This window comes from Phaethon lepturus, unplaced genomic scaffold (genome assembly GCF_000687285.1).
Source record: "Phaethon lepturus isolate BGI_N335 unplaced genomic scaffold, ASM68728v1 scaffold11827, whole genome shotgun sequence".
In the NCBI taxonomy this organism is placed as follows: domain Eukaryota; kingdom Metazoa; phylum Chordata; class Aves; order Phaethontiformes; family Phaethontidae; genus Phaethon; species Phaethon lepturus.
This window is the reverse complement of record NW_010554093.1, coordinates 37,139-64,872: the sequence shown is the minus strand read 5'-3', so window position 1 is coordinate 64,872 and position 27,734 is coordinate 37,139. Positions and strand designations below refer to the sequence as shown.

Here is a 27,734-nt window from a genome sequence, read left to right as displayed (position 1 = left end):
ATGTTGGTCCTCCTCTGCCTTCTTTGTGGTCTGAGCACTGTCGTGACCCCTCAGGACGTCACACAACAAGCCCAAATGTTTCTAGAAGAGTTTAACAGGAGAGCAGAAGATATCAGCTATGAGACCTCCCTTGCCTCTTGGAACTACAACACCAACATCACCGAGGAGACTGCCAGGAAAATGGTAAGTCCTCCATCCTGCAGGTTTTCCTGCTCTTTCAGGAATCTGACAGCTGCTTTCTAGTTTATTTTGGTTCCACCAAGGTTGGCTGTAATTTGGATGCTATTTCTTTGGTAACTGTGGTTTAGTTTCAGGAGGGTAGTGGGGCTTGCTTTAAGGTAGCAATGCCTCACTGGAGGTGCCTGGGCCACTACCAGCCTCTACAGCCTGAGGCTGGTGCCTGAGCTGCCCTTGCATTGCACAGGGACAGCCGGAGGCTGGACTTGTCCCCAGCCATCACCTCGGGTCACCCCACTGAGTGGAGGGAAAAGGCGAGGGACCGCTGCATGTTCAGCCCCAAAATCTGATCTGGATGGAGAGAGATGCCTTCCTCTGCTTGGGTTCCACGACCACCAGTGCTTCCTGGCATAGCGTTTCTGTGCGCGGTCCCTTTCCTCTTGGAGAGGGCACAGCCCGGATGGATGGTCTTCTCCCAGGGCCCAGGCTAGGTGCTGCCGTGCAGTGTAAGGGAACGGGATTCGAATCTTGCACCCACATGAGCTCAGGTCTCCCACTTTTCGTAAGACTGAACTAACACTGTGCTTTTTACTGACATGGAAAATGCTCTTTCTTCTCTGTTGCTGAAATTGTTTTACTTCTCACTGAATACGCAAACATTTTCTGAATGTAGGCATTTTATGAAATGTTTGCTGGCTATTTTATATAGTGGTCCACACCCTTTATCCAGCGGGGTATCTTCTACCCTGTCTCCCATTACTCTTCTCAGTAAGGTTTCCAAAAGCCAGCAGTCGAATTTGTGGTACAGTGGTCTAGTACTTTGGTTTGAAAGTCCATTTCTATCTGCAGGAAGGACCACAACATTTGCCCTTATGCTATCATGCAACACAGTACTCCCTGCTCCTCAACACCAACCTCTAGCTGTCCCAGCCAACGAGGTCTCTAGGCAAGTATCATGTTTATTAAGAGCAGTCAGCCGTGATCTGGCTGGTTACCGATACTGCCATGCCTCAGCCTAGCATCTCCTAACCTCGGTGCCTTTCAAAATGAACAAAACCACAAAAGTTTTGTAGCTACATGTATTTTAAAGTTAACTCAAGCTTTAGAGAAAAACAATCTGGAGCATAAAAATGAAGCTGAGTATCCTACAACTACTTTTGTCTAATGGTTTAAGTCTTCCACTTCGTGCTCTTATAGCTTAATTAAAACATGGTTTAATTATTGTGTTTCTTAATTAAAGCAAGGAGAGTGGTTGCTGGAAGAAATCCTAATGTCTAATCATTGTCAATCTGGAATGTTTTCTGAGGCACCAGGTACTTAAACTGTAACATTTCCAAACACGTAAAATGAAAGCTCCATATAGCACTTTCAGCATTAATGAGGTGGTAATAAAATACGTGAGGAGATACCAGCAATAAGAACCGATCAGTCCAGTGCTCAGAGAGGACGTTTTCTTTCACTTGATCTCTTCAGTAGCGCTGGTAATAAACCCACTGCTGCCCCTCCTCCCTTTCTGCCGGAGGAGCAGAGTTAATGAATACTGTCCCTTCTGACTCCATCCCATCCATTTTCCTTGTAAATTGGGCCACAAGCCCCGAAACTATTCCTCTGACTTATCAACGAGTTCCTCTAATTGGGGACAATATCAGACAGCAAGCCAACTTCTTTCCCCTGGCTTTTGTTGCCAAAGAGCCCCCTCTTCTGCCCTGCCGCTCCTAAGGCACCTCTCCGTCCCTGCTGGGGACAAGGAGTTCAGGAAGGGATTTATGCAGCGATGCTCTTCCTCTGGGCGCTCATCGAGCTCTCCCCCGTGAAGGGGGAGATGTTGGAAAGCCTCTGGGGGATGGCTGCCCTCCCGCAGGGGGGCTGCATGGGCAGGCGGAGACGCGGGGATGGGGCTGCCAAGGGCTTATGTCTGCCACCCGCCACGAAGCAGGTACGGTGAGTCTGTCCTGCACGGGGCTGGGCAAGCCGGGCGCAGCGTTGGCCTCGCCGTGTGTTTGCGCAGGGGTGAAGCGTGCCTGACAGAGCTCTTCAGGCACAATGTGACATTTGTGTTTCCTGATGCCTCAGCAGGGAGGGACGGGTGTTACAGGCACCCTCTCCACAACCCAGGAAGCTATGGCACGAGCACAATTAATTAAGCTATCTCAAGGACACAGGTCAATTAGTACTGCCTTTGTTGCCATTTTGGACAGGTGCTGATGTGCTAAACTCTGTACAAACACATGAAAAAAAAGGTGAATAAGACAGTCCCAAATCCCAATAATGTTCTTAGGGTACCACTTTTGCACTGAAATTTGTGAGTTTCATGTGTTACGGTATGTATCTGCAGCCGTGACAACAGCAGTATCTCATGCAAAACATTCAGGTTTTGCAATTTAGGCACCTGTTTAGAGCCTCCTATGCCCAAGTATAGTCTTTTATTTACCAAAACTTCAGTAGAAGGTGATATTTGTATAATGAAAAGACTCAAGATCACTATCTTGGCTGCTGTCGGCCACTGCTACTGAAGCAGAAATGGGGAATGACATCTGCCTAACAGCTCTCTTGTGCCCTGGCTGGTATCTGGTTTTTGTTAGGCACAGGTGGGTCAAGAAAAGCACTAAGGGAAGAATACATGGTGGTGTGGAGTAGCAGGAAACACAGCTAGGTGATGCTGGGTCAGCTGGTAACAAGCGTAGTGTGAGTAGACAGTCCTGCCTTTTATCTCCAAAGAAAAATGTTTATCTAGATGTGTGAATAAACTGAAGCCAAAGAGTTCTCCAGCTGTCTTGCTGCACAGTGCAGGGGCTCAACCCACAATCCACAGGTGCTCTCCACAAATTAATTTCTCCCCAGAAATAGTGGGTTTTGCCCATTGAGTACATCAGGCTGCTGCAGTCCTCCGGTGGAGTAATTCAGCCTTTGTGTGAACCCCTTTCAGAACGAGGCGAATGCCAAGTGGTCCGCCTTTTACGGCGAGGCCTCCAGGAATGCGAGCAGCTTCCCGTTAGCCAGCATCCAGGATGCTCTCACCAGGCTCCAGATCCATGCTCTCCAGGACAGAGGATCAACCGTGCTGTTGCCGGAAAAATATAACAGAGTAAGTTGCTGAATGTAGCTCGTTTTTTTGCTGGGTGCGTTGAGCTGCCTCCCACGACACCCCTGAGGGAGGGCACAGTGCTTGTCTTGGGATGGTGCTGCATACCAACATCAGTATGGAGAGTGTACCTGTACCAGGTGGTCACAGCAGTTTGGGACTGGAGGGGGTGTCTGGCTTATGAAGCTGGTTCCCGTTCAAGTCAGCAGTTTTGCCATGTAATCCATGCAATGAATCTTGAACGCACACACGCCTCAGAGTTGTCCTTGTACCAATGGCCGGATTAGTCACAAGAGGAAAAGAGGACCTGGGCTAAGTGCTTGGCTATGTCCAGACCTAGGGCAACGAGCAGAAAGAGACGGGTGAAAGGACATTCAATGATTCAGAAAGGTGGAGTTGGAGGAAGCCTTTCCTGCTCTGCACATGGTGCATTATCAGACTATGAAAAAGAGGGTGTGTTTGTATGCAGCAGGTGCCTTAGAATGCCTGAAATCGGGGAGAGCTGGTGACCTCCTTCCACAGAAAGCTGCTGAAGGCCAGAAAGATTTAGCAGTATTCATAACGAGATTTGACATTTCTACCGACAAGTCCATGTAAAAGGCACGTATATGGGTAATAATAATGTGGAATTGGAGCGAGCAGCTATGCAGACTCAAAAGAGGTTTATAACCAAACACTTGAGGGTTAAATTAGTTTCTTGTTGCTGGAGATCAAATTGAAACATAGCATTGAGTTAGCGGATTCTACCGTCCTGATTATAGAAGGATCCTGAGATTTTTCTGCTAAGATCAGCAGTGTTAACCACTGTGCAAGAAAAGCAGTGGACTGGCTGGACCTCCTGTCTGGTCCAAATGAGATGTGTTTCTGGAAAGACAGATTACCTTGGTGGGAATGCTGACAGTTCATACCAACATATATTTATTTTGGAGCACAGCAGTGCACTGATGGTAATTCTGTCTCTGTTGAGGAGGTATTTGCTCCACTATCCTTCCCGTTTAGACACTTGCAGTTTCCTAGATAAATGGCCTTTGCAGCCGAAATTGTTGATGCTTGCTTGAAAATTGACTTTTTGTACAGTCTGATGGGATTCTATAGGAATATTTAAATATTCTTCACTGATACTAAAATTTCCCTGGGTGCTCACTTATTTTAATGCTGACAGAGATAAAGTTAGAGCTAGTCATTAACTGCCCCTCCCACTGACAGCTCTACATAGTTCTGATTTAAAGCTTTAAATGAGAAATGACATGGTCCTAAAGGAAAAGCTAAAAGTGATGCATGTTTTTCTTGAGAGAAGAAAATGAAATCCTGAAAACATTTTAAAAAATAAAAACAGAGCTACAGAGCTATGTAGCATAGCATCTCAGATAGAGCTGCACGATTTCAGATGCTTTTGGTCTTCAGCTGACCCAAGACATGAGTTGTAACTTCTCTGTAATGGAATATTAAGCAGATCTATGCAATCAGTGTGATGTGATGTTAAAAACCACAAGGAACAGTCAGCCTGGCTGCAGAAGGGGCCCTTTCTGCTGCCATTCAAAACCATGACCTACCTGGAAGGTTTAGGTGGGTCCACGCTTATGGAAGCCTGTTGCTAAACTTGATCGTTTTATTGCTGCTGTATATCAATAGCTCTCTCGTGACAGTCTGTGCTCATTAAATCCAGAGCTCTGTCTGACTGGATATTAAGGACCTGTAGATTACATCATATACTTGGGAGATTATCTATCTTTTCCAGCTAGGTCCCGGTTCAGTAATGCATTCAGGCAAGTTCTTTCATTAATCTCTACTGAGCTTAAACATACGCTTAAATGTTAAGCTGATGGGTGAAGTGTTGAATCGAGCTCCTAAGGAATTAGCATAACTGGCTGTTATTTGGCACAGAGTGGGTTTCTAACAGGCTCTCTGGCATCTATTTTGCAGCTGAGCACTGTGCTGAATACGATGAGTACCATCTATGGCACTGGGACCGTCTGTAAAATCACCGAACCGTCTGAGTGTTTGGTGCTGGAGCCAGGTACGGTACTAACCGCTGCCCCTACCGTGTCCTTTGCACTGGGGGTTCAAAAAGGAAAAGCCCAAGGGTGGCTCCTGACTGCAAGGGAACAGGCTGTAGTTTCAGTAGGTGTATCCTGCTACCTAAAGCTTAGTCATAGCTTAACTGCACCTTGCAGTTCAGGGGACCTCCAGCGGGCCTGCTGCCCGTAAGACATAGTCTCCTACTTGTAGTAGACAAAATTTGGAGAGGGCTGCTCAGCCTGTATGACAGCCTGCCAGTCACCTGGGGTTTGCCTATGTCACAGAAATTCTATTTTCTTCTGCTGTCATCAAAGCCTTGTTAGACTCAATGTTGCATTGAGGCCAGTCCCAAGAACGCTACCAATTTAAGGGAAGCTAATGCAAAGAGATCCTTTAAGGGGCTTATGATCTGCTCCATGTGTCCTAAAAGAAAAGAAGAGGAAAACATTAAATCAGAAAAGGATGCAATAAAACAATGGGATATTTCAGTATATCAAACACAAAGTGTTTTCTTCTTAGTTTATGAAATTTCTTTCACTTTGGCTCACTTGTCTGCTGTGAAAGAAAAATGGATTCTGCTTTTTCAAGGCCTAGCACTTACTTTTTGTTCTGACAGGTCTGGATGCTATTATGGCTAACAGCACTGATTATCATGAGAGACTGTGGGCCTGGGAAGGCTGGAGAGCTGATGTTGGCAGGATGATGCGACCATTATATGAAGAGTATGTTGAACTTAAAAATGAGGTTGCAAAGCTTAATAGTAAGTTACAATTTTTTTTTTTTTCTGGATTCCAGAAATTAACAAACACACCACAGTCCTGCACAATTTGCACAGGAATTCCAAACCCATACTTTTTCACACATTGATGAGCAGTGCTTTGCACATCATTTGCAGGTGCCGATAACCGGATCAGAGGTATGTCACCAGCCTGGAACAAAAGGGGGATGTCTTCGTTAGCACCTTTCCCAAATGTCATAATACATCAGTGCCCTTCATTACAGACTGTCTTACCCAGAACCGCACTGCTTGCAACTTACGGGCAAACACACTCAATTTCAACAGTTTCTGAATGCTGCCGAGTCTTGGTGATGTCTCCTCTTTTCTGCCGGCCTTGACCTTCTTGCAGCAGCCACAAGCTGTGGTACATGTATAAGCATTATGCCCTAACCGGAATGATCAGATTTGGTAAGCCTGGGACAGCAGATACAGCCAGGTGCTTAGAAAGGATTTTGCACTGAGGGAAGTGTGCTTCCAGTCAGAGATCTCCGCAGAAATCATAGGGAATTGTCTTTTCAAGGGAAAAAGGCAGGTAGCTGCTAATTTTCTTCAGAGGTCTTCTAACATAGCTTCTGCAGTAGCTACATCATCTGTCTCTTGACCAGACTGCAGCTCTATCACCTACTTTCCTATCTTCCTTGTTTTGTGAAAATTGTCAAGCTGGAGCTAGTTGTCAAGCTATAGTAAAATCATTAGACACAAAAAAACCGCCACATTAAGAAATGGTCATTATGACTTTCCTCCATACCAATAAGGAAGAGACCTCAGCTATGAGCCGTTTCTACTCCAGGCTTGATGCAGCTCAGTGGACTGGAAGACTTAGTAGAACTGGGAGCTGAATTTCAGTCCTGGTGTCTACACCTGCCCTGGTGTTTTTGTTACTGGAGGAGGGCCCCATATACATTGTCCACCAGCACATACGTTCTGTGAGAACCCCTTAGCATCCAACCTGAGTGGAGGTTGCCCTTCCTTATGACTGCAGGAGCTCCAGTCAGGAGCTTTGACCTCCATCTCTGGCTGTAATGACCCTAATTAGCAGATAAACGTGACTGCAATTTCCACATTTCTTGGAAATCTCCCATACCTGCACGTCCATGGGACAGAGCCTCGGGGAAGCACTCTCCTCCTCCTCAGACCCAGAGCATGTCACACTTTTGCACTGAGTGGAAGGCTGTGGGTCTGAACGGGGTCAACAGGGAGCTGCACTGCTCCTGTAGAATAGAGCAGTGCCATGTGCTATGTCCTGATGTAATGTGTCCGCGCTTGCAGGTTATTCTGACTACGGAGATTACTGGAGAGCAAATTATGAAGCAGACTATCCGGAAGAATACAAATACAGCCGTGACCAGCTGGTCAAAGATGTGGAGAAGACATTTGAGCAGGTAGAGGCAGGAGAAAGCTCTTACTTGGGCCACAGGGATGTGTTTTGTGATGCTCATGTGTCAATGTTGTGAAGGAAGACGAGACTTGTTCTAAACTGGCTAATCTCAGTCCACATGTGGTTAACAAGACATTAGGGGACATATGTGACATTTTTACCTCTGCAGCCGTCCAAGGACCAGCTTGGTTCCCTTAGGCTGCACTGTGCTAAAGGCTGGGAAAGAGGGAGGTCTATAGGTCCATGTCTCTCCTCCAGGTAGGGCCCACTGGAGGAGGTGTGTTTCCCGTGGGGTAGGTGGCATCCTTGATACTCCGTGTCTGAAGTTAACAATGCTCCCTCCCTCGTACCTGAGCAGGACTTCTGGGGCTAAGATCTGGACTTGGCGCTTGAGCTCTGAGGCAGGAGTCAAAGCTCAGCTGCAGGTTTGGGGTGTAGTTACCTGCCAGGAGAATTTTGTCAGACACACCTTCCAGGCTCTCTGTTTAGGAGGGGTGAGTGGCATAGAGCAAAGAGAAAATAATTTGTTTCCTTCTCCTCCTCTACTTCCAGATAAAACCTCTGTACCAGCAGCTGCATGCCTACGTGAGGCACCGGCTGGAGCAGGTCTACGGCCCTGAGCTCATCAGCTCCACAGGATGCCTCCCTGCTCATCTGCTGGGTATGTCAACGCGGCCGCGTCGCGCAAGCCTGACTTTGTACACAGGACAATTGCCTTCAAGGCACATGGGAACAGAGTAATCTCTCTGTTTAATCAGGATATTAACAAACAGGTTATATAGATAAGAGAAAGGGAGAGGAGAAATGGAGAAGTCATCCCTGGCAGAGATGACCCAGGTGCTTAGCAGCAGAGGCAGGTAGAGAAGGCAGGTGTCCCTGTCCTCGCCGGAGCTGGTGGCACCCAGCTCAGAACTCCAGCACTGGGCTGGAACATTCCTCTCCCTGCTGCAGGAGGAATATTTCTATTCCTTAGAAATAAGAGTTCCAGAGAGACTTTTTTTTTTCCTTTTAAATCTTGTCCTAAGCTCCCACATTTCATGACTTTGCTTTCAAAGCATGCAACATCAAGCTGCCGTTAACTGTAACATGAACACAGCAGTGGCAATCACATGACTAACAGTATGAGCGTTCAGTTTTAAATAGACCTTTAGGAACGTGACCAGTCCCGAAACTGTATTGTAAAGGATAGCTGATCTTGGGGAATAAGACGATCTTTGATCTGAGTTTAACCTATGTGTGACTTCCCAGAACTGCTCACCTCGACATCTGGACCAGATCTGTCTGGCCGTATAGGAGTCCCTGTTTATGAAACTGAACAATTTATAGAATTGTCTGGCAATTTTGAACAATACATAGTTAATATAAAGTATTTCTATGTTTCTCATTTTTGAAGGTGATATGTGGGGCAGATTTTGGACAAATCTGTATGCTTTGACCGTTCCCTATCCATCCAAACCAAACATTGACGTAACTTCTGCAATGGTTGAAAAGGTAAGACATACCTTTATCCAATATGCATTAGGTAACTAATCTAGATGGTACAAAAACTACACACCAAATGTCAGCCACTCCATAGAAAACCGTAGCTGCCCTAAGGCAGACACCACCAGCAAAGCATTGCTTTCCACATCCTTTTTTGCTCTTCACCTTAATGTGTTCATGGATTTTCCACTGAACCTTTTCCCTTACCTGTTTTCCTCTCTTTCTTCTCCACCCTCTTTGACTGGCTTAATCTTGGTTCAAGTCTATTTTCCTCAGAGACATCTATCCATTCAGAGCTATGTTTTGTACATACAAATGTTTCAGGAGTCGTGGAGTTGGCTGGTATCAAATACGACCTTTGCCAGCCATTACCATAATCAAATAGTTTGTATATTGCAGGGTTTTTTTGCCAGGCTCGTTTATTTGGCAACAGCTAGGAAACTGCAATGCTGCCTGTTATCTTTTGATAACTGCATAGCACCATAAGGTCTGTGTTTGAGATCTGTAATGCTGGGAGCTGTGACGGAGACTGAGAATATGGGTGAAGATAACTCTCTGTATGCTTGCCTAAACTTCACTCCTTTTATAAAATAAAAAGTGATCAGTGGAATTTTGTTTCTGAAATGTGATTATTCCCTGAAATTTACCCTTCTCTCACAGGGAGCGCTCCATGCAGATGTGTGCTGGCAAAAAAAGGAATAGCTAAATTTGATTCATAAGCAGTTTCCACAAGTCTGCATTAACCTCACTCCTATTTTACAGTACTGATCCCCTTGTAGTCTTAAATTAGTATATGCTGAAGTACCACCGCGAGGAAGGAAGCATTACTTACAGAGCCTTGGGGAAGAGGCTGGACTCAGCCTTGTTGGTGGATGTGCTCAATTTAGGATTCCCATCCAACTGCGATGTCTTCTAGCTAAACCTCTTTGAAAATTCAGCCCAGTAAATTCAGAGTTCCTGCTATATAGAATTATAAAAATGCTGAATGACATTTGAAAATATTCTGGACAGTAACGTACAGTTACAATTTGGTAAGCAGCTCCTCTAGATACATTTGCCAGGTTTTATGGTTCTAGCAAAGATCTCCTCTCATGCTCATCTGCTCGGAGTGCAGCTCCATTCCCTCAAACAAGTTGTCCCCAACCGAAGTGACTGAAGGGTCGGTTATCCCAGATCAGACATGCTACTGACAGGAATACCTTTTTTATCTTGTCCAGCTTATCTTTTACTGAGGGCTTCTCTGGTCTGGGTCAGGTGCTATCTGCTGAACCTCTGAGTGCAGAAACATATTTTCTTTGTGGGGAAAACACTTAATTCCAGTTCCCAGCAGAAATTACAGATGTGCTGAAGGCAGACACTACCATCTTGCTCTCAGAAAGTCAGTGCTGATCTGAAGTTGCTGGGAGATAAATACGAAGTCAGGTGCCCTGTGTTAAGCCGGCCGTTGGGATCAGGCTCCATGTAGAAGCAGCGGTTAACGGTGGCATTTTCTCTTTCAGAAATGGGATGCAGTGAAAATATTCAAAACTGCTGAGGCCTTCTTCACCTCCATCGGTCTCGACAAAATGACTGAGGGCTTCTGGAATAACTCCATGCTCACAGAGCCAACCGACAACAGGAAGGTTGTCTGCCATCCTACGGCGTGGGATCTGGGGAAAAATGACTACAGGTACTGCAATTACTATGACCTCTTTTTATACCACCTCTTAGAACATTCATATTTTCACTAAAGGTGCATCATGTTCTTTTAAGTTAAAAATTTCTGTTATTTATTATTTTTTTTCTGGTTGATAAAGGGAAAAAGGAAGACAAGAGAGCAGGGATCCTGTGGGGCTGTAAACCTTTCTGTGTAACTTCTTCTGTGAAAACCTAAGGACAACTCTCAAATTTAAGCCAGAAAGTGACTATTATTTACGAATTAGGGAAATAATTACTATTATTTATGACTATGACATTTCATGACTATGACAAATGTGGGTGCCTGTGGATATCAGAGGGATATTCTGCAGCAATGGCACAGGGTCCCGGAGTAGCATGTGAAAACCTCACCGACTCCTTGAGCAGACCTGTCAGAAGCGGTAGGCAGACTTCCAGAGCTTCACAAAAATCCATCGATCTCTTCCCTGTTTGGGAGAGGAGCTGGACAGCAGGTTCCCATGCAATGAAGTCTCCTGGGGCAAACTCCGACCCCTCTCGCAGTCCCTGCAGTTACCTGGGGAAAGAGGCTGGTCCCCAGCAGAGCCTTCGTGAAAGCTGCCAGCCCCACACCTCGCCCCTCAGCGGTCTGGGGAAGGTGAAAAGGGGAAACCCTGCATGGGAGAAATGCCTTTAACAGTACCTACACGAAGATGAAGTAGCAGGAATCACTGACACACAGGGGTTTTTTATACGACAGTCTGCTTAAGTTTGAGGGTGAGTACTCACTCCAACGCACACAGAGTGAGTTTATCGCCAAGCTTTCTCGCAAAACAGCAGCTTTCTCTTATTCCCAGAATAATTTCAAGGAGGCTGAAAGTCCTTTGCCAAGTTCGCCTTGCTCGTGCCAGAGGGAACTGCACCCCGTGCTAGGATGCAGCTGCTCGGGTTCGGCGAGGGCCGAGGGGCGTTTGCAGGCTCTGGAGGCCGCTTCGGCCCGCAGCTGTGGTGGCCAGGGCTGGGCAGCAGCTGGCTGGGCCACGGTCTCTCTAACCACAAACACTGTGCTCTGGTGTGCAGGATCAGGATGTGCACCAAAGTGACCATGGATGACTTCCTGACTGCGCACCACGAGATGGGCCACATTGAGTACGACATGGCGTACTCCGTGCAGCCCTACCTGCTAAGAGACGGCGCTAACGAGGGCTTCCACGAAGCAGTAGGTGAAATCATGTCACTTTCTGCAGCCACTCCTCAGCACTTGAAATCTCTTGACCTCCTAGAACCAACTTTCCAAGAGGATGAAGGTAAACAAATGCATAAATATTATATATATATGTGAAAACACTTGCAGGCCTTACTTTGCAGCAGAAGAGAGTGTCTGCAAGCTGAGTGAGCCACTGAGAGGCTTCTGAAAGTCCTACCCCACCGACTTAACAGAAATACTATTTTCTCCTCAAATCACATCATGAAGCAAGGAGCACTACTTTATAATGCTGCCACATAATTTAGAAACAAATAGCTAGCACTTCGTTACTGTCTGTACTGAACAACTCATCCCAAAATCTTCATAGTTCATTTAGATGAGCCTCTAATAGTCTTTTCAATTTCTGTTGCATGAATATGTACATATCTCTACCAAGGTATGTATTTAGCAGTTCAAATGAAACTGAAGCCTTGAGATTTACGTCTCCTACTTAAGTGATTATTGAGTGGACAGCGTAGGTAGGCCCTCATTATAATGCAGTTTGTCTGGCTTCTCTGAATATTACTTTACAAGGATGGAGATGTACCAAAGTCCTCAGCTCATATTTCTCCAGAGCCTGGAAAGCTTTTCAGTGGAGGATAATGACATGTAAATGCCAAAGGGTTACGTTATTTAAGCAGTTGAGGGAAAAGAGAGACAAAATATATACAATACTTAAGTGATCTTTTCTCATGTTTTTTTTTCAGTAGTATTCTTCTGCTTTTTCCTCAGTGAAAATTTGCAGTTCAAGGCAGATGTAAGCATTAGCTGCAAAAGGAAGCAACTTTAGCTGTCTAATCAGATACTAATTGCTACCATAACCATTACCTTAACTACTTCTCTCTTCAGAAACCGAAATCAACTTTCTGCTCAAACAAGCACTAACGATTGTTGGAACAATGCCTTTCACTTACATGCTGGAGAAGTGGAGGTGGATGGTGTTTGGGGGTGAGATTACAAAGCGGGAATGGACAAAGCGGTGGTGGGAGATGAAGTAAGTTTCAGAAACAAGGAGGATTTTTTGCAAATGATCCTGCAAAACCATCCCTTCCTGGTTAACAGAGGTGCCTGTGCCCCCCATAGTGCAAAATCTGTCTCTCTACAAAGCCCAGTAGAGTGCCAGGTAGAAACACCCAGTGTGGTGCAGACAAGGGCTCACAAGCCATGTATCCCCATTAGACCTGTGTTCAGCCCTGCGTAGTTTACCCTGCCTCTCAGCAGACTTTCTCCTCATTTCTAATGCCAGCTTCTCGGGTAAAGACAGCCCATAGCCTTTTGCACGAGACGTTCCATATCCCAGGATCAACATTGCCATCCCCACAACGCATGCCCCAAGACATCTTTATAGCTTAAGTACAGAACTTCCCTAAGTCTCATTGGGCATATGCTCTGGTTTGCTCCTCACCTCCTTAAGGACAAGTGGAAAGTAAAGTTCATCATACTTGCCAGCCTGAGAAGCATACAGATCTCGATCTGCCAAATATCTGTGCACACTTCTCTGCTTTGTGTTTCCTCCTCATTCCAGAATGGTTTTGGAGGCGAATTTTCTTAAAGACTCCAGACTGAGTCTTTCCTCTCTTAGGTATTAGGAGAAGAAGGAAGGTATTAGGCAGGAGAGGAAGGAGAGGAATAATTAGGTATTATTTCCTCTGTCAGGCATTGACCTTTCTTGGTCAAGAAAATACAGTTCCCTTGGCACGTAACATACAAATGTGCCTTTTTAGATTATCCCCACCAGCCAATCTGTTTTCAGCTCCCTGGAGCTCACAACTGAAAGTGGTTTGATTCAGACAGGAGTCTGTCATTTCCTGGGGTGGTTAACATGGGGGCAGAAAAATACAAAGAAACCAAACAAGCCCCACACTGAAAATGGAGTCTGCACTCTAACACAAACACAAACAGTTAGCCTCCATCAGCAAACAAAATCTGTAATAAAACTTGATATAAGCAAGCCTCCTGACCCACAGTAAAAATCAGTCAGCTTCGATTTATTCAAAAGTAGCAGAGATGTCAGAGAAATGGAGAATGACAAATTGTTCAGGGAAGCTTATCACTTCTGTTGTAGCGGCACTGCAAAGCTCTCTGTTGGAACAAGACCTTGAAATACAGGTTTACTGAAAATTTTTCCATGTAAGCTTATTACTATTTTCAGAAATTAGGGCATGGGTTTGTTTCCATATTGCTGCTCAGGAAACATGCTCTCAGGAGAGGAAAATAAAGAGAAAGCTCATCTCCAGCCCAGTGGCACAGCAGGCCATACACCCTTTGGGTCACCCAATCTCTGCACGCCCTTACCCAGGGATGGGCCAGGGCAAGAGATGTGTGTGAAGCTCATGTTATGTAGATTTTTTCACACCACTAATTACTCCCTGCACACCCTGCTATCATACAAATCCCTCCCTGCACCATCAGGTTCAAAGCAGCTGCCTCTCAGTAGTCTCCATCTGTGGAGCAGTATTCATTTGGGGTTACTGGGAGCTGTATGTACTTCTTGTGGCTGGAAGTGGGAGGTGCCCATATATATCACACAGTACAGAGGAAGAGCAGGGTCAGATTACTTTTTTTTATTATTATCTATTAACAGAAATCTTGTGTTTTTCCTTCATCCCCAGGAGAGAAATAGTTGGCGTTGTCGAACCCATCCCTCATGATGAAACCTATTGCGACCCTGCGGTGCTGTTTCATGTGTGCAACGATTATTCGTTCATAAGGTAGCTCCATCCTTGCTCAGTGCTTAATTCATGACTTACATTTTGGGTACAGAACAAGCCCTGACTACCTAAAACACCTACTGGGGAGTCTCAGGACATAGTTGTACTTTGTTTAAAGTTCTGACTGAAGGCCAGTTATTTCAGTGGAAGTTTTTCTGTGGACATCAGGGGCTGTTCCGTAGCAACCTCTGAGCAGCCGGGAGGCTGCTGAGCTTCTTGTTGGCCAGAGAAGCTTTGGGCTGCCATCAAACCAGCGGGAGCACATCTGTATGAGGTGCTTGCCTCTCGGGGAGGCAGTGTGCCCTGTACCACTGTCCCTTGGGCCATGTACATGTAGTCCTGAAGCAACTAACTCCGGATGTCCCTCCGTGTCCCAGCCACCTTATTTTAGAGGGCTCAGCCATAGCAGAGAGTTGGGCCTTAAAAACCTTACTCACTCTGGGTTTATGTGGCAGCAAACAGATTTGGGGCTCTTCTGCTGCATTTGATCTTGGCATTTTGTTAAATCCACGTTAGCACAGCCTATAAGTATTGGCTGGTCTCCCTCCCTGCAGTGCAGCCTCCCAAGTGGGAGTGCCGGCTGACATAGCAGAGATTTCCAAAGCCCGAGGGCACCGGGGTTTCCCTGCCAGATGACTAACAAAACCTGTGCCTTCCCTCTCCTTGCTCTTCCTTTAGGTATTACACCCGGACCATCTATCAGTTCCAGTTTCAGGAGGCACTTTGCAAGGCGGCTAACCATACTGGCCCTCTTCACACATGTGACATTACCAACTCCAGAGCAGCTGGTCAGAATTTGAGGTAACAAAGCAAATTTCTTACATGTAATAAATAACAAGGCCTAATTCACCCTTGAAAGCCTCTGGAGTCAATGAGGTTGCATGAAGAATGAACTTAGCCTGAAAATATAGCATATGTTTGCTCAGTTTATTTTAACACGCTGACTAAATTTATATCAGTTTAATTGCCTGTTAAAGAGACAATAATGAATTTTATTAGTAGAAATTATGGGAGGAAGCAAAAAAGAAAACTTTGATGCTGATCACAGATTGTTTTGCTAGATGTCTAGATGGAACATGGCAATTACATGTATCACCTCTCCTTCCACATACACAGACGAATGCTTGAATTAGGCAGATCCAAGCCCTGGACTCAAGCACTGGAAAGCGTAACAGGAGAGAAATACATGAATGCAGCACCTTTGCTCCATTACTTCGAACCTCTATATAAGTGGCTGCAAAGAAACAATTCTGGCAGATACGTTGGTTGGAAAACAGACTGGGCTCCATGTACGTATGGCTTGTGTGTGAATTAAGGACGCTCGTTAGTCCTCACAACCCTTGACCAGCAAAGTCCCTTTCTCTTGTAGCTGGTGAAGGCTTTTATCCCTATGGAAGCAAGGTTATGGGAAATATACACCAAGCAGTAAGTTTCACTCATAGGAAGGCAGACTGGCTTCCTCATGGCCAAAGCCAGAGAAATCAGCACAGATCCAGTTTTAGAAATGGATCTTCTTTTCTTTTTTCATAGTGGCAGCGCTAAGAGTGTGGGATGGCTGTGCAGAGGGCTTGGACTTGCGTGACACTTGCCTGTTCTGCTGGGCTGGGAGCCACCGGTCCTGGGAGCCAGAGGACCCTGAGCTGGGGGCATAGGGGCAAACCAGCACAGAAAAATTACTACTGTTTTTTTTGCTGTCATGTGCTACTGAAAGAAGAGAGCTCAAGGGGAGGAAAAGACAGTGGAATAATGCATTTTTTAGCCTGTTGTGGTGACACTGAGTGTTGAACCACTCAGGTCACATACCTGTAATCGTTGTCAGTACTGGAGAGCACCGTAACCCTTGCAGTGCTGTGCCAGTCTCTCATGGTGAGATTCACCTAGCCAGATACCAACGTCTGCATCTGAGCAGCTCATTCTCCATGGAGGGAAAGAGGCATTTCCTTCAGGAGATGTCTAAAGAAGACCAGAGGCCTGTACTCGAGATGTGCCCTCTCTATCTACTACAAAGCCAGGCGTGGATGTCCGACTGCTCAGATGTGGATGTTTGCAGTAGAGTTGACTGGAGGGAAACAAAATCAATCCCACCAAGTCAGCCAGGGAGAGCAGGGGAACCTGTAAGGGAACTCTAGCCATCCCAACTTTCTGTTGCTGCAGCTCTGACACAGCCCTTGTTTCTTTTTCAACCAGATTCTGACAACGCCATCAAAGTGCGCATCAGCCTGAAATCAGCACTGGGGGGCCAGGCGGTAAGTGTGTTTGCGCTGTGGCACTCCTTGTATCGTTCAGGCAATAGAGATGTGCTAATGGCTCTCTGAAAGTAAGGCAGGGTGTAGCTAATTTTTGTGTCTGAAGAGTGACATCATCAGCTCAGAAGGGTGACACCAGCTCAGAAGGGTTATCATATAAAAGATGTCTCGTCTGAGTTTGTGGTGTAGACTCCCTCTACAGTTACTGGAGGGACCTCTCCAGGGAGTGATCCCATCCATTTTAAGAAAGACACCTCGGCTAGATGAGTTGAGTTATTCTGTGGAGTTACTGATAAAGTTTTATCTGCTACAGGACAGGCCTGGAGGGTTAGCAATAGGGGCACCCGTGTACCTGAAAACAGCTGTATTTTTCCCAGCTATGCTGATGTGTCTAAATAAAACCTCTACCCACACATTTTTGCTAATTTCAGTTATCATGGCTATGGTGGCTGCCTTCAGAAGTTGTTATTAGAGTAGCTACTTCACATTTAAGTGTGGGGCTAAAGCAGAGGGGTTGAATCCCAACCTCTATTCTCAAATTCTCTTGGTTTCACACTGAAACGCTGCTGGCAGCATTCCACTGTAGATTTTTGTTTGCCTGTTTGCTGTAATCTTTCCAGGCCCTGATACATTCAGCTTCCTCCCTGCCCTCCCACCCTTATGCAGAGACAACTTTGTTATTAAGATAGTGGGGGACAGTGCAGCTGCTTCTGTTTCAGACGAGGAGAAGGGCTTTCATTCCCAAGAGCTTGTCTACTTTCCCTGATTATACCAGCTGGTCCAATAAAATGTATTACAGCAACTGAAAAAGCTCATGAATGCCAAAGATGGCTTTTATGATTTTAAAGAGAGCATTGCTTTGCCCATCTGTTTAACCCAGACACACGGCTGCAAATTTGCTCCTTATTCTAGCTGTGCCTCTTTGTGCTAATCTCACAGGGGCAACATAGAAGGCTTAAGTGCAGACACTTCATTCCTGTTAATAGCCATTTTCACCTTGCAGAACATCGGTAATTTTCTAAGAACGAGTATGTCATCAGGCAGGTCATTCAGACCTGTGTGTCAGAGCCTGTTGGACTAGCAAGGACACAACACTGTGGGCTCATTTTTCATGTGAATTGATGCTCTCACTTCTATCACTGTCTCACATACAATCCCCACTGGAGTTATATTGCTTCCTAGACCACTGAGTCGAGTTAGATACAATTCAAAACTGATATCAACAGCATGAAAAGGTTCCATATTACAACACATTTATTAGTCATTATGGTTAATGTTTAGCTTAATACCATTTTTATGCCTGCCTTTTGCCATCATAGTCTTTTGTTGTGCAATTGAGCAGCTGTAAAACAATCTCATACAGATTACTTAATTTGAATTATTGTATGGATGGTAGGTTCCTAAGCTCTGAAGACCAAGCCATGCATTTTCCTCTCAAAACCAGTCCACATCACCAACTTGCAAGAAAACTTTTCCATTCGGTAGCTCTCTGCCTCCCCACAAATTTCCCTTACGCTGACCCCCCAGGGACATGCCTCTGAAAGCTGGTATGCCAGCAGCGGGTAATGGTACGTGCATGAACTGGCATAGAGGAAAGGCAGGGGGGAACCTTGGGCAGGAATCTCAGCCCAGCTGTGCAGAGCAGTATCTTTTGGCTGCTTTACGCAGCTCACAGCGCACGGGAACTGGGAACCCAGTGCAACTCTTTGTTTAAGATGTACATCGAGCTGCTTCACACCGTGAGGATAGCAGAAAGCATTCTGAGTACACCAGCAAATCTTGTATTTCTGCTCTCTAGCATTGGACAGAGCAGGAAGGGAAGGATTTCCCCCTCTTCTGCGCTGGGGCGCAGCTGCAGCGCACACAGGCAGTTCTGCACCTCCCAGCTATGTAACCTGGCTGTTACCCGCAGGGAGGTTTCAACAGCCCAAAGCTCTGGGAAATTAAGCACCCAGAGGCACCGATGGGCTTACGCCAGCTGTGCCAGAGCGTGTGCTGCCGCAATTACCCGGCTAATTGTTTTCAGGCTGATGAGATTAAAGTTGCAGATGTGGCATTGCTGGATCAGCAGTGTAACTGGCGAGGCTGAAACATCTCCAGCTTTGCTTCAGCTGGGGCTTTCTGAAAGAGCCCTCCCAAAGGAAACTGCTACAAGAGCCCTGCTGAATCACTCGGGGTCTGTTTTATTTAAAATAAAGGGTTCCAGGAGTGGGAATCCCCTGGCCACCACTTAAAAACAAGACACCTCTTCAAACATTAATTTAAAATTCCCCCCTGGGTCAATGTCATACGTGTAAAAGGCTGGCACACACAACAGCGTTAGGCAACGGAGAGCTGTCCGCCTGCAGGCATTTAGGTGTACATTACAGTGGAAAACCCTCTTCGAGTTAGAGGCCAGACTTACACCGTCGTTCATGTCACACATGGGATCCCAGAGGGAACACGCTATAACAGAGCAGAGGCGCTTGGCAAACTTCGTTTCGCTCTGAAAGCAAAGCAGCCTCTGTAACGAACAGCGAGCACCCAGGTAGGTTTCTGAGATGCCGAGGGAAGGCGTGTGGGTAGCTGTTGCTCAAATGCGGATCAGTAGCCAGCTAGGTACTTCCCATCCACACAGCCCGTAATGGTGTTTATAAAGGCACTTGCAAGGGACAGTGGCAATTAAAATACATTAGGCTTAAAAAGACAAAATGTATGCCACGGAAACAAATAGATAATTAAAAAGCTAAGATGCCAAGTACAGAAAGCAGCAGTAGAGAATCAAGCTCAATTATCTCCTGGGTTAAAAAAAAAAAAAAGGAAAAAGCACTGCAGAGCCTAAAGGTGTTGGGGATAAATGAAAAATTGAGATTCACTCCACGATAACATCCTAGGCTGTGACGGTGAACTCTGCCAGCTGCCGGAGACGGCAGCGGCAACCATGAGAAGTGCTTGAGCGCAGGGCTTCGCTGGCCGCCCAGCGAGCCGGAGAAAGCCAGGGGCATTTGCCAAGGCGAAGGCGGCTTGCAGCTTCCACCCTTGATAGCAAGAGGAGCCGGAGCTGGCACAGCCCCTGCCCTCCGCACACCGCTGGGATGGGCCTGCTGGGCTAGCAGGGGCTTAGGGTCGCCTGCACCTTTCCCGGGGCCTGATGCTGCGCGGACTGATCGCAGTGGGCTCGGTCTGCTCTTTCCTCCCCTGCGTTTCTCGCCCTTCAGTTTATATCGGTGTCATAGAGAAAGACCGGGTTGAAAAATGTAGCTGGGTTTTCTAAAGCCTATTGCAACAGAGCTGCCTTCTAACCACACCTTCCCGAACGATGCTCGAGAAAGGCGGGAGCTGTGTAGAACTACCAGCGGCCACTCATTTGTTGGCGTTCCTGCTCAGGTACCGTAAACGCCATCAAATCCAGGCCTTCGGGGGATAAAAAGAATTGCCACGGAGTTCAAGGGGGAATTTTCCCTTCGTGCACACGTGGTGTTGCACAACAGGCCGGGCTGCTTTATCCGGTGCTTTTTGCCCCCGGTGCCGCTCTCAGTTTCTGCCCCAGGGAAGCTGTTTTTGACTTCCATTGCAAATAACTTTGGACTTACAAGGCAGGTCGGGAGGAGCCTGCATGCGGTGCAGTGCATTTCTTATCTCGCCTGTCTATTCTCCAGCAAAACCCAACAAATACACGCCTGCTGCAAAAATACTGATGCAAAGAGTTTTTTACTGAGGCAAAACAAACCTCAAACAAAAATCCCAGGTCATCGAGGAAATAAATGAGTTGCTTTCACACAACCACCTCACCCCAAAGTATCACCTCCTTAAAGAACCGGCCTGCAAATAAAATTATGTGATTAAAACAAGATCAAAATTATGAAATCTTTAGACTTCAAACAGAATGCACAATGCTTAGTAGGAGTAATGTTGCTTCTGCTGCCTTTGCTCCCCTTAAGGCAGAGGGATGGGCTGTGGCTGCAGCATCTTCAGCAGCCCCATGTAAAGGTACCAGAAAATGCGGTGTCTGGCAGTAGGGATGCCTGCTTGGTTATTCTCCTGCAGAGCACCCAGATTAACAGAGCTAAAAGGTTTGAATAGGTTCCTGAAGTGCTATCACGGCACAAATAAATAATACTGAAGTGCATGATATGCATTACAGTTGCGATTTCCTTTTAGAATGATTTCTCAGTGTCGGATAACTTGCCGTACAATTACTGTCTGTGATGTATCTCTCTTCTGCTGTTCTTGCAGTATGAATGGGATGAAAGCGAGCTCTTCTTGTTCAAGTCATCCATCGCCTATGCCATGAGAAAATACTTTGCAGAGGTGAAGCAACAGGAAGTTAACTTCCAGTGAGTGGCTTGCTTAGTTGTGCTATCTCTATATTGCTTTTGGTTCGCTAGCAGCGTGAACTGGTGGAATTAATTGTGCCTTCTGTCAAATGTAAGGTGACAGCAAACAATGATGCCAAACATCAGCTGGTTGTAAAAGGCGAGATTTCAGCTTGGTTACATGCTGTCTTTTCTCTTCACTCAGGACCCTGAAGTTTAGCAGTAATGTGCTAAATTTAGGTAACTTCAGACGGTGCAGAAGGGTTTGTCTCCCGCAGCTGATCAGTGGTGAAAGTGAGCCTTGAGAGTTTGTGCCTGAGACCTATATGGGACTACCAGTGACGATACATTGATTAGAAATAAGAATTTATAACAATATATGTGTATGAAACTGAATATCCAAGAGGTTTTGGGCCCAGGAAAGATAAACCTGTTGATTATAAAGCACTAGAATTCCGTGCAGACCTACTAATCACTTACAAACATAAAATCTATCATCTGAAAGTGATTTGGGTAAGAAAAACAACCCTTTTTATTGGGTCTCTTGAAAATTTTCTAGAAGCTGTCTACTTAAGCTATTTGATATTACTTTATAGAACATCAGTCACGTAACATCTAGGATCTATTCCCAGCAGAATATAAGGAAGAAGGATTATTTTTTTTCACTTGGTACTTCATACATCACCTCATTCATGAGATCTGCCACAAACACTCAAAAGGCCCCAAACACTCTCTGTTCTGCAGCTGATTATGCGCTTTGGAAAATTACACCAAGGATTGTCTTAGGTACGGGCTAGACTCTCTCCTCAATTCACGAATTAGCACATAGAAAAAAGAAATTCTGACAGGAAAATCGATTTCACTTCCCAGTTGAGGTCACTAGGAAGCATTCACTCAGCGTAAACTAACCCCCTGGCGTTGCCTATCAAACACAACTGTTCACTTGCCTGAATTTAAAGCTAATGTTGTCTCAACAATCAAAAAACCCTTTATTTTCTGTTTCTCATTCAGGATTACAGACATTCATGTGGGGGAACAGACACAAAGGATCTCCTTCTACCTTACTGTCAGCATGCCAGGTAATGTCAGTGATACTGTACCCAAGGCTGACGTGGAAAATGCCATCAGGTGAGATTTTGCTCTCTGGGGAAAAAAATCCCAACCAACCAGGTGAAAGGGTGGAAGGAAAAGCAGTGCTCAAGTCAGCTGAGGCAGAAGGGGTGATAAGAAAGTCAGTTCTGTAGTTAGCATGGAAATAGTGGGATGAGAGAAACTCCTATGACAGAAAGAAAACAGTCCATCTATCTGATGGTGTCCTGGACAACAGCCAATGTAAAATGCTTCAGGGGGCTTGTAAAACTGCCATAATACATCTAATTGCATCATACGTTGCCAGAAAATATCATTGCTCAAACTTTAACAGGAATTACCTTATGTTCTGAAATAAAAGGCACGGTAACAGTGTGTGCATGCACACGTGTTTTCTTCCTCTCATTAGTGAGGATTCAGTGCAAGAATTATTGTATAGCATGGACTCCAGAATAACGATGTATTAGAAAGACAGCCAGATGTATTTGATTATACAGAAAAGAAGAGGTCAGAGCAGGAGCTAGTTCCCACTTATAGAGATCTCTCTTACAGAACAGTATATGACACTGCTGTAAGTCATTGCTGTAAAAATGATAAATAAAACTGCAACTCTGCAGATGGTCACGGATAATGTACAGTGGGAGATGAAGAGGGCACAAATCTAAAAGCAGCAGCAACATGAGATGGGTTTGAAAAAGCAGTTAGAGAAGTTGGTGAACCAAGGGAGAAGAATATGGCTATGAAAATCACTGTCCAGTTAGGACTTGACAGCAGAAGCAGAAGTTCAGGGAAAAACAAGACCTGGAAAACACATCAGGGAAAGGTTTTTCAGGGCAAGAATCAAAACTGTGGAAGATTGTAGGGGGGAATCAGGTAAGAAGTCAAAGCTGTGGTTTTCTGTCGCATATCCAAGAAACTTATGGGCAGCCAAGAAACTTGGGGTAAAGAGAATAAGGGGCAAAGAGCAAATAGAGAGGGAAATCAGAAGGCTGTTTGGCATGTTTTGATGAATGTTAAGGCTGCGTTTAAGAGTTCATATAGTGTCTAAATATGTCAGTTAAGCTGCAACAGGTTAAGGGCTTAAGTTACTGTCATTGCCACTCACTAAGGGGTTTAGCAGCACTTTCTGTGCAGACTTTTCAACTGAGCAGTTCAGGGGAAGCTTGGCACACTGGAGGTTTATAAAACAACTGAAAACTGTTTATTTCCTTCCAATAAATGTGTGAAACTCTTTGAATTTGCTCTTAATGACAGGATGTCTCGGGGACGAATCAATGAGGCTTTCAGACTGGATGATAACACACTGGAGTTTGTGGGCATACTTCCAACCCTGGCCACACCTTATGAACCACCGGTCACCATCTGGTTAATTGTATTTGGGGTGGTCATTAGCCTGGTTGTCATTGGAGTTATTGTCTTGATCATCACTGGGCAGAGAGATCGCAAGAAGTGAGTAACATTTTTGATACCGTGATCATGACCATTGGGAGACGTCCCGTTAATTGAATCATCAGGGTGCTTTCAAATGGGATGCCAAATCTAACTGGAGCAACTTAAAGAATTAACGTTTGTTATCCCCCTCCCATCAACAGTGAGGGCTAAAGGTTCAGCTCCTTGCCTTTCAGTGCATGGCAGAGTTGTCAGCTTAGTGCAATTTCCCCATCATCAGCCATTTAACCAAGGCATCTGGGCGCTGTGGCCGGCGGGGAGCTGCGGCGTGGCCAGGCTTCTGCCAACCCCGCTGCAAGGCAGATGGAGTGGCCTGCTGGGAGCACAGTGCTTTCTCCAACAGCAGAGTTGCCCACATTCATCAGCACCTGCAGTTTTCAATAATCTTGTTGGAGGTTGTCCAGTAATGTAATTTTCCTTAAATATTATTCCATTAACAGCAATGCTTGGGTTTTCGTTTTCTATGTCTCTCTGTTAATGAGATTTCTAAGAATGCAGCAGGTTTGCTACAGTTCGCCTTAAAACCAACACAATTCCTTTTATAGAAATATTCCCAGTTAAGCACAGTGTTATTTACAGCAGGGGATTCTGGGGATCCAGAAGGATTTGAACAGAACAGGGACTTCTAATACAAAATGAATTTTCATTACAGGAGAGCAAGAGGAAGTGGGAGTGAAGAAGGATTGAAGTGTAAAGAAGTGAACCCTTACAATGAAGAGGGAAAACGCAACATGGGTTTTGAGACATCTGAAGAGACACAAACATCATTTTAGAAGACATGGGTACACTAAAGGTTTCTGGGTTTTTTCATTTCACTTTTAACAATAGTGCCTAGCAAGGACCAAAACATTACGAATGTCATCAAACATAATGTCTTCTGGTTGACCATTAATCTACTGGTTCAAAGACAACAGCAATTAAATCTGCTATTTATGTGGTAACTAGAAAACATGTAAAAATGGAAGAAATATATGTCCTGTGGCTTTTCTATGAATTATGCGCATAATATTACATACAATTGGTGCTGCTTTTCATGTGTGCTGCATCCAACTTCTTTCCGTTTCCTCTGTAACGAGATGTAAAAACTTGGAAGTATAGAGTTGTATACAGATCAAGATAGACATAAGAATAACTCACATACTCCTAATGCCCATGAGGAACATCTTGATCTTTCCAGATGGAGACCTCAAAAGTGTTATCTAATAGACAGTGAGAAAAAAACCTGACCAGCAGAAGAACCTTAGTGATGAAGAACTCAATTTGATATGAAATAACTGCAATTTTTGCACCTTCAGGAAATCTGTATCAAAGTAAAATGGAATACTGAATGAAAACTAACAAGCACTGGAACTTTCTTAGGATGTTGTAACATAAGTTATTTTTCTAACTGTTTGCTTGTTAAGTATTGTAGAGACCAAATAGCCCATGTCCCCTCAAAAAAATAAATTAAAAAAATCTCTGTGTTATGTTGTCATCTAAAAGTGGAATAAAATACCTTAATACTAAATGGTCAAAGTGCTTTTTTTTTCCCAATACCTTAACCATTGCCTCCACTATTGCAAATATTGCGTGACAAATACTGCTTACTGCAAATACAAATTGCACAGGGGACAGTAGATTGAGGCTTGGAAGGCTCAGGTTGCACCTGAAAAAGAAAAGCTGTTCACAAGGAGAATAGTGCCGCACTGGCACAGGTTGCCTATTGCACGCTCTGGGAGGGGCTGCAGGATCTCCACCTTTAGAAGTGTTCAGGGCTCAGGTAGACAAAGGTATGGCTGATCGAGCGGTGGGGACACTCTGAGAAGTTTGGCTAGGTGACCTCCAGAGGTCCCTTCCACCCAGCATTTCTACGATTCTGTGTCTTGTAGGTCCCGTGGCATACCTGCCACCATGCCAGTGCAGTTCTGTACACACCAGGGTCACTGAACGGCATGAGGTGTCTACTCAGTACTGCGTTCTGACAAAGAACCAGTAGCAAACACGAGCCTTTGTGAAAAATGTTCAGCAAATGCATGGACTCAAACTCACGGATCTTCAGAATTGTCAGAAGCTGCAGAAAGCAGTCAAACATATATCTGAAAACATACAGCTGGACTCTGTGGGCTCACAAAATACTTTCCCAATGCTCCACACTCCACATTTCCTATTTAAGAGATAAGACTCTTAAATGAGACAGTTCAAAATGGTAGGCAGATGATACTGATTAACTACAGACTAGATAGGAATGCAAAGGAATGAAAATAATTTTTCTTTTAAGTTGCTGACCTATACTAATTACCCCATTGCCATAACATCCCCAAACCTTAGTACTTTAGCTGAACTTTTAAGATAAATAATTCGACTATATGTGGTCATCCCACTTACTGTGCAGTAACAGAAAAAGGGAATGGCAAAGCTGGAAACAATCAAATAATGTAATTAGTCATGCTAGCCATCGTCAGATCTGTTGTTAAGATTAACATTTCCATTAAGGCAAAGCTTTCATTTCAAACCAATTAATTTTAAAAGCTGTGCTACGAATCAAAAAACACCATTCAGAATTGTCAACACATAAAGCAACTACAAAAAAAACCAGCAGGGTGTTGGCAGAACAGAAATAAAAAGACAACATTTGCATTAAAGAAAATCAACCGCATGCAACACCTCACACCGTCTGTGCTGGGGTGCCCACCCTCCTCTCATGATTTATCTACGCCAGCGCTCCTTCCCGACCCTTCCCGGGGTCAGCACTCCTTGGCCCAGCTCGATGCACAGACAACAGCGTACCATGCCCTACCTCCCCCTCAGGCCACCTGCAGCCCCCCACGGCCCCCCAGGCCGGTGCAGGTCCCCACAGCCGTTTGCATGACGCCAAATGCTGCTTTCCCTCAAGCACGCGCGCGGCGACGCGCGGGGGACACGCTCTGCTGGCCAGCTTCCAGCGCCGGGACCCGCAAGCACAGGAGCTGGAGCCTCTGCCTGGCCCGAGACCTTCACTTCTTTCTCCCCACGTGTCTGCACCCCGCATTTCTTACTCCTTAGGTGCGGGCGAGCTCACGCTGGAGCTGCAGAGGGGTCCCTGCTGGGGCTGGGCCAGCTCCACCTGGGAAAGGGCAAGCAGACGTCACGTGGACTCTTAGAGGCATCACGCACTGAACTAGCTCAAACAACTAGGATTTTTTTCAGCCCTTTATTTTAAAACCCCTTTATTTTATACGTATGAGATCAGCATTTTACAGATGTCAGTGCCTAAGCTTAGACGCCTCTGTGACAGTTATGTAGCTTCAGATGTACGCGGTATCTCTAGACGTAGAGAAGTTAGCACTAACCTGTGTAGTGCTATGCACACGTGAAAGTTGGGGGCTCTTATTTCAGTGTTAACATTAGGAGCCAAATGCCAGTTCCTCAGCAGTAAAATATTTGTCCAAGCAATTTCAGTTCTCTTCAAATTTTTGCTCTTCAGGTTTTATAGAGATCAGCAGATTTCCCATTTACTATTGCAATGGCTATGGAATTCTGCATAAAACTTTTTTTTCCTCTATTTTTTCCTGTAGCAGGAAGCAATAACACTCTAGTAAACATCTCATATGCTGCTAAGTAGCAAATAACTTAGATATAGGTATCTTAGAATAAATTCCAAATCAAATGTACACCCTGAGGGCTGAAACTAAAGTTGGTAGTCCTGGTAAGCAAATTGATATAATATTTTGACAGCAGTAATTTCTAAGTAATTGAAAGCGAGACTATATTTATGTCGCTGTCACTTGCAGCAGTTCTAAATTTGACTTCAGGCATCACCTTCAAGTGATTACAAAGAAAAAACACATTCAGATGACTTATGATAATCAAGAAAACCTAACAAGCATATATTTCCCTGTTTACATTTCCAGTTAAGGCCAAATAATGACAGCTTGGAGGCACTGAAGGAGTGTACAAAATGGATATATACATCTCAGCATCTGAGAAGTCCTTCCAAATTCTGTCACCCACAGAGTGTCACAAAAGCTTTCTCCATATGTTTCTTGGTGAACTCCCTGATTAAATGAGAAGAACATTAATATACAATAGGTGTGGCTAATGTCAGGCAGATTTCAGATTTAGCTCTCGTACAGAAGACAGGTGATAACGGAACCAGTACGCAGAGTCATCTGTTTATGAATCTTCTTTT

The 27,734-nt window shown here is 45.1% G+C and overlaps 1 protein-coding gene across 1 annotated transcript; it reads left to right on the top strand.

The window, feature by feature from the left end:
- ACE2 (angiotensin I converting enzyme 2) lies at nt 1-24,360 on the top strand. The gene is made up of 18 exons (XM_010291717.1): nt 1-183; nt 3,104-3,262; nt 5,183-5,276; nt 5,895-6,038; nt 7,326-7,438; nt 7,987-8,095; nt 8,828-8,925; nt 10,416-10,585; nt 11,632-11,858; nt 12,647-12,791; nt 14,410-14,508; nt 15,187-15,309; nt 15,625-15,797; nt 16,696-16,754; nt 20,970-21,070; nt 22,061-22,177; nt 23,393-23,587; nt 24,240-24,360. Exons 1-18 carry the CDS (start codon nt 1-3, stop codon nt 24,358-24,360), a joined length of 2,430 nt encoding a protein of 809 aa, XP_010290019.1.
- Nucleotides 24,361-27,734: the final 3,374 nt, after the last annotated feature.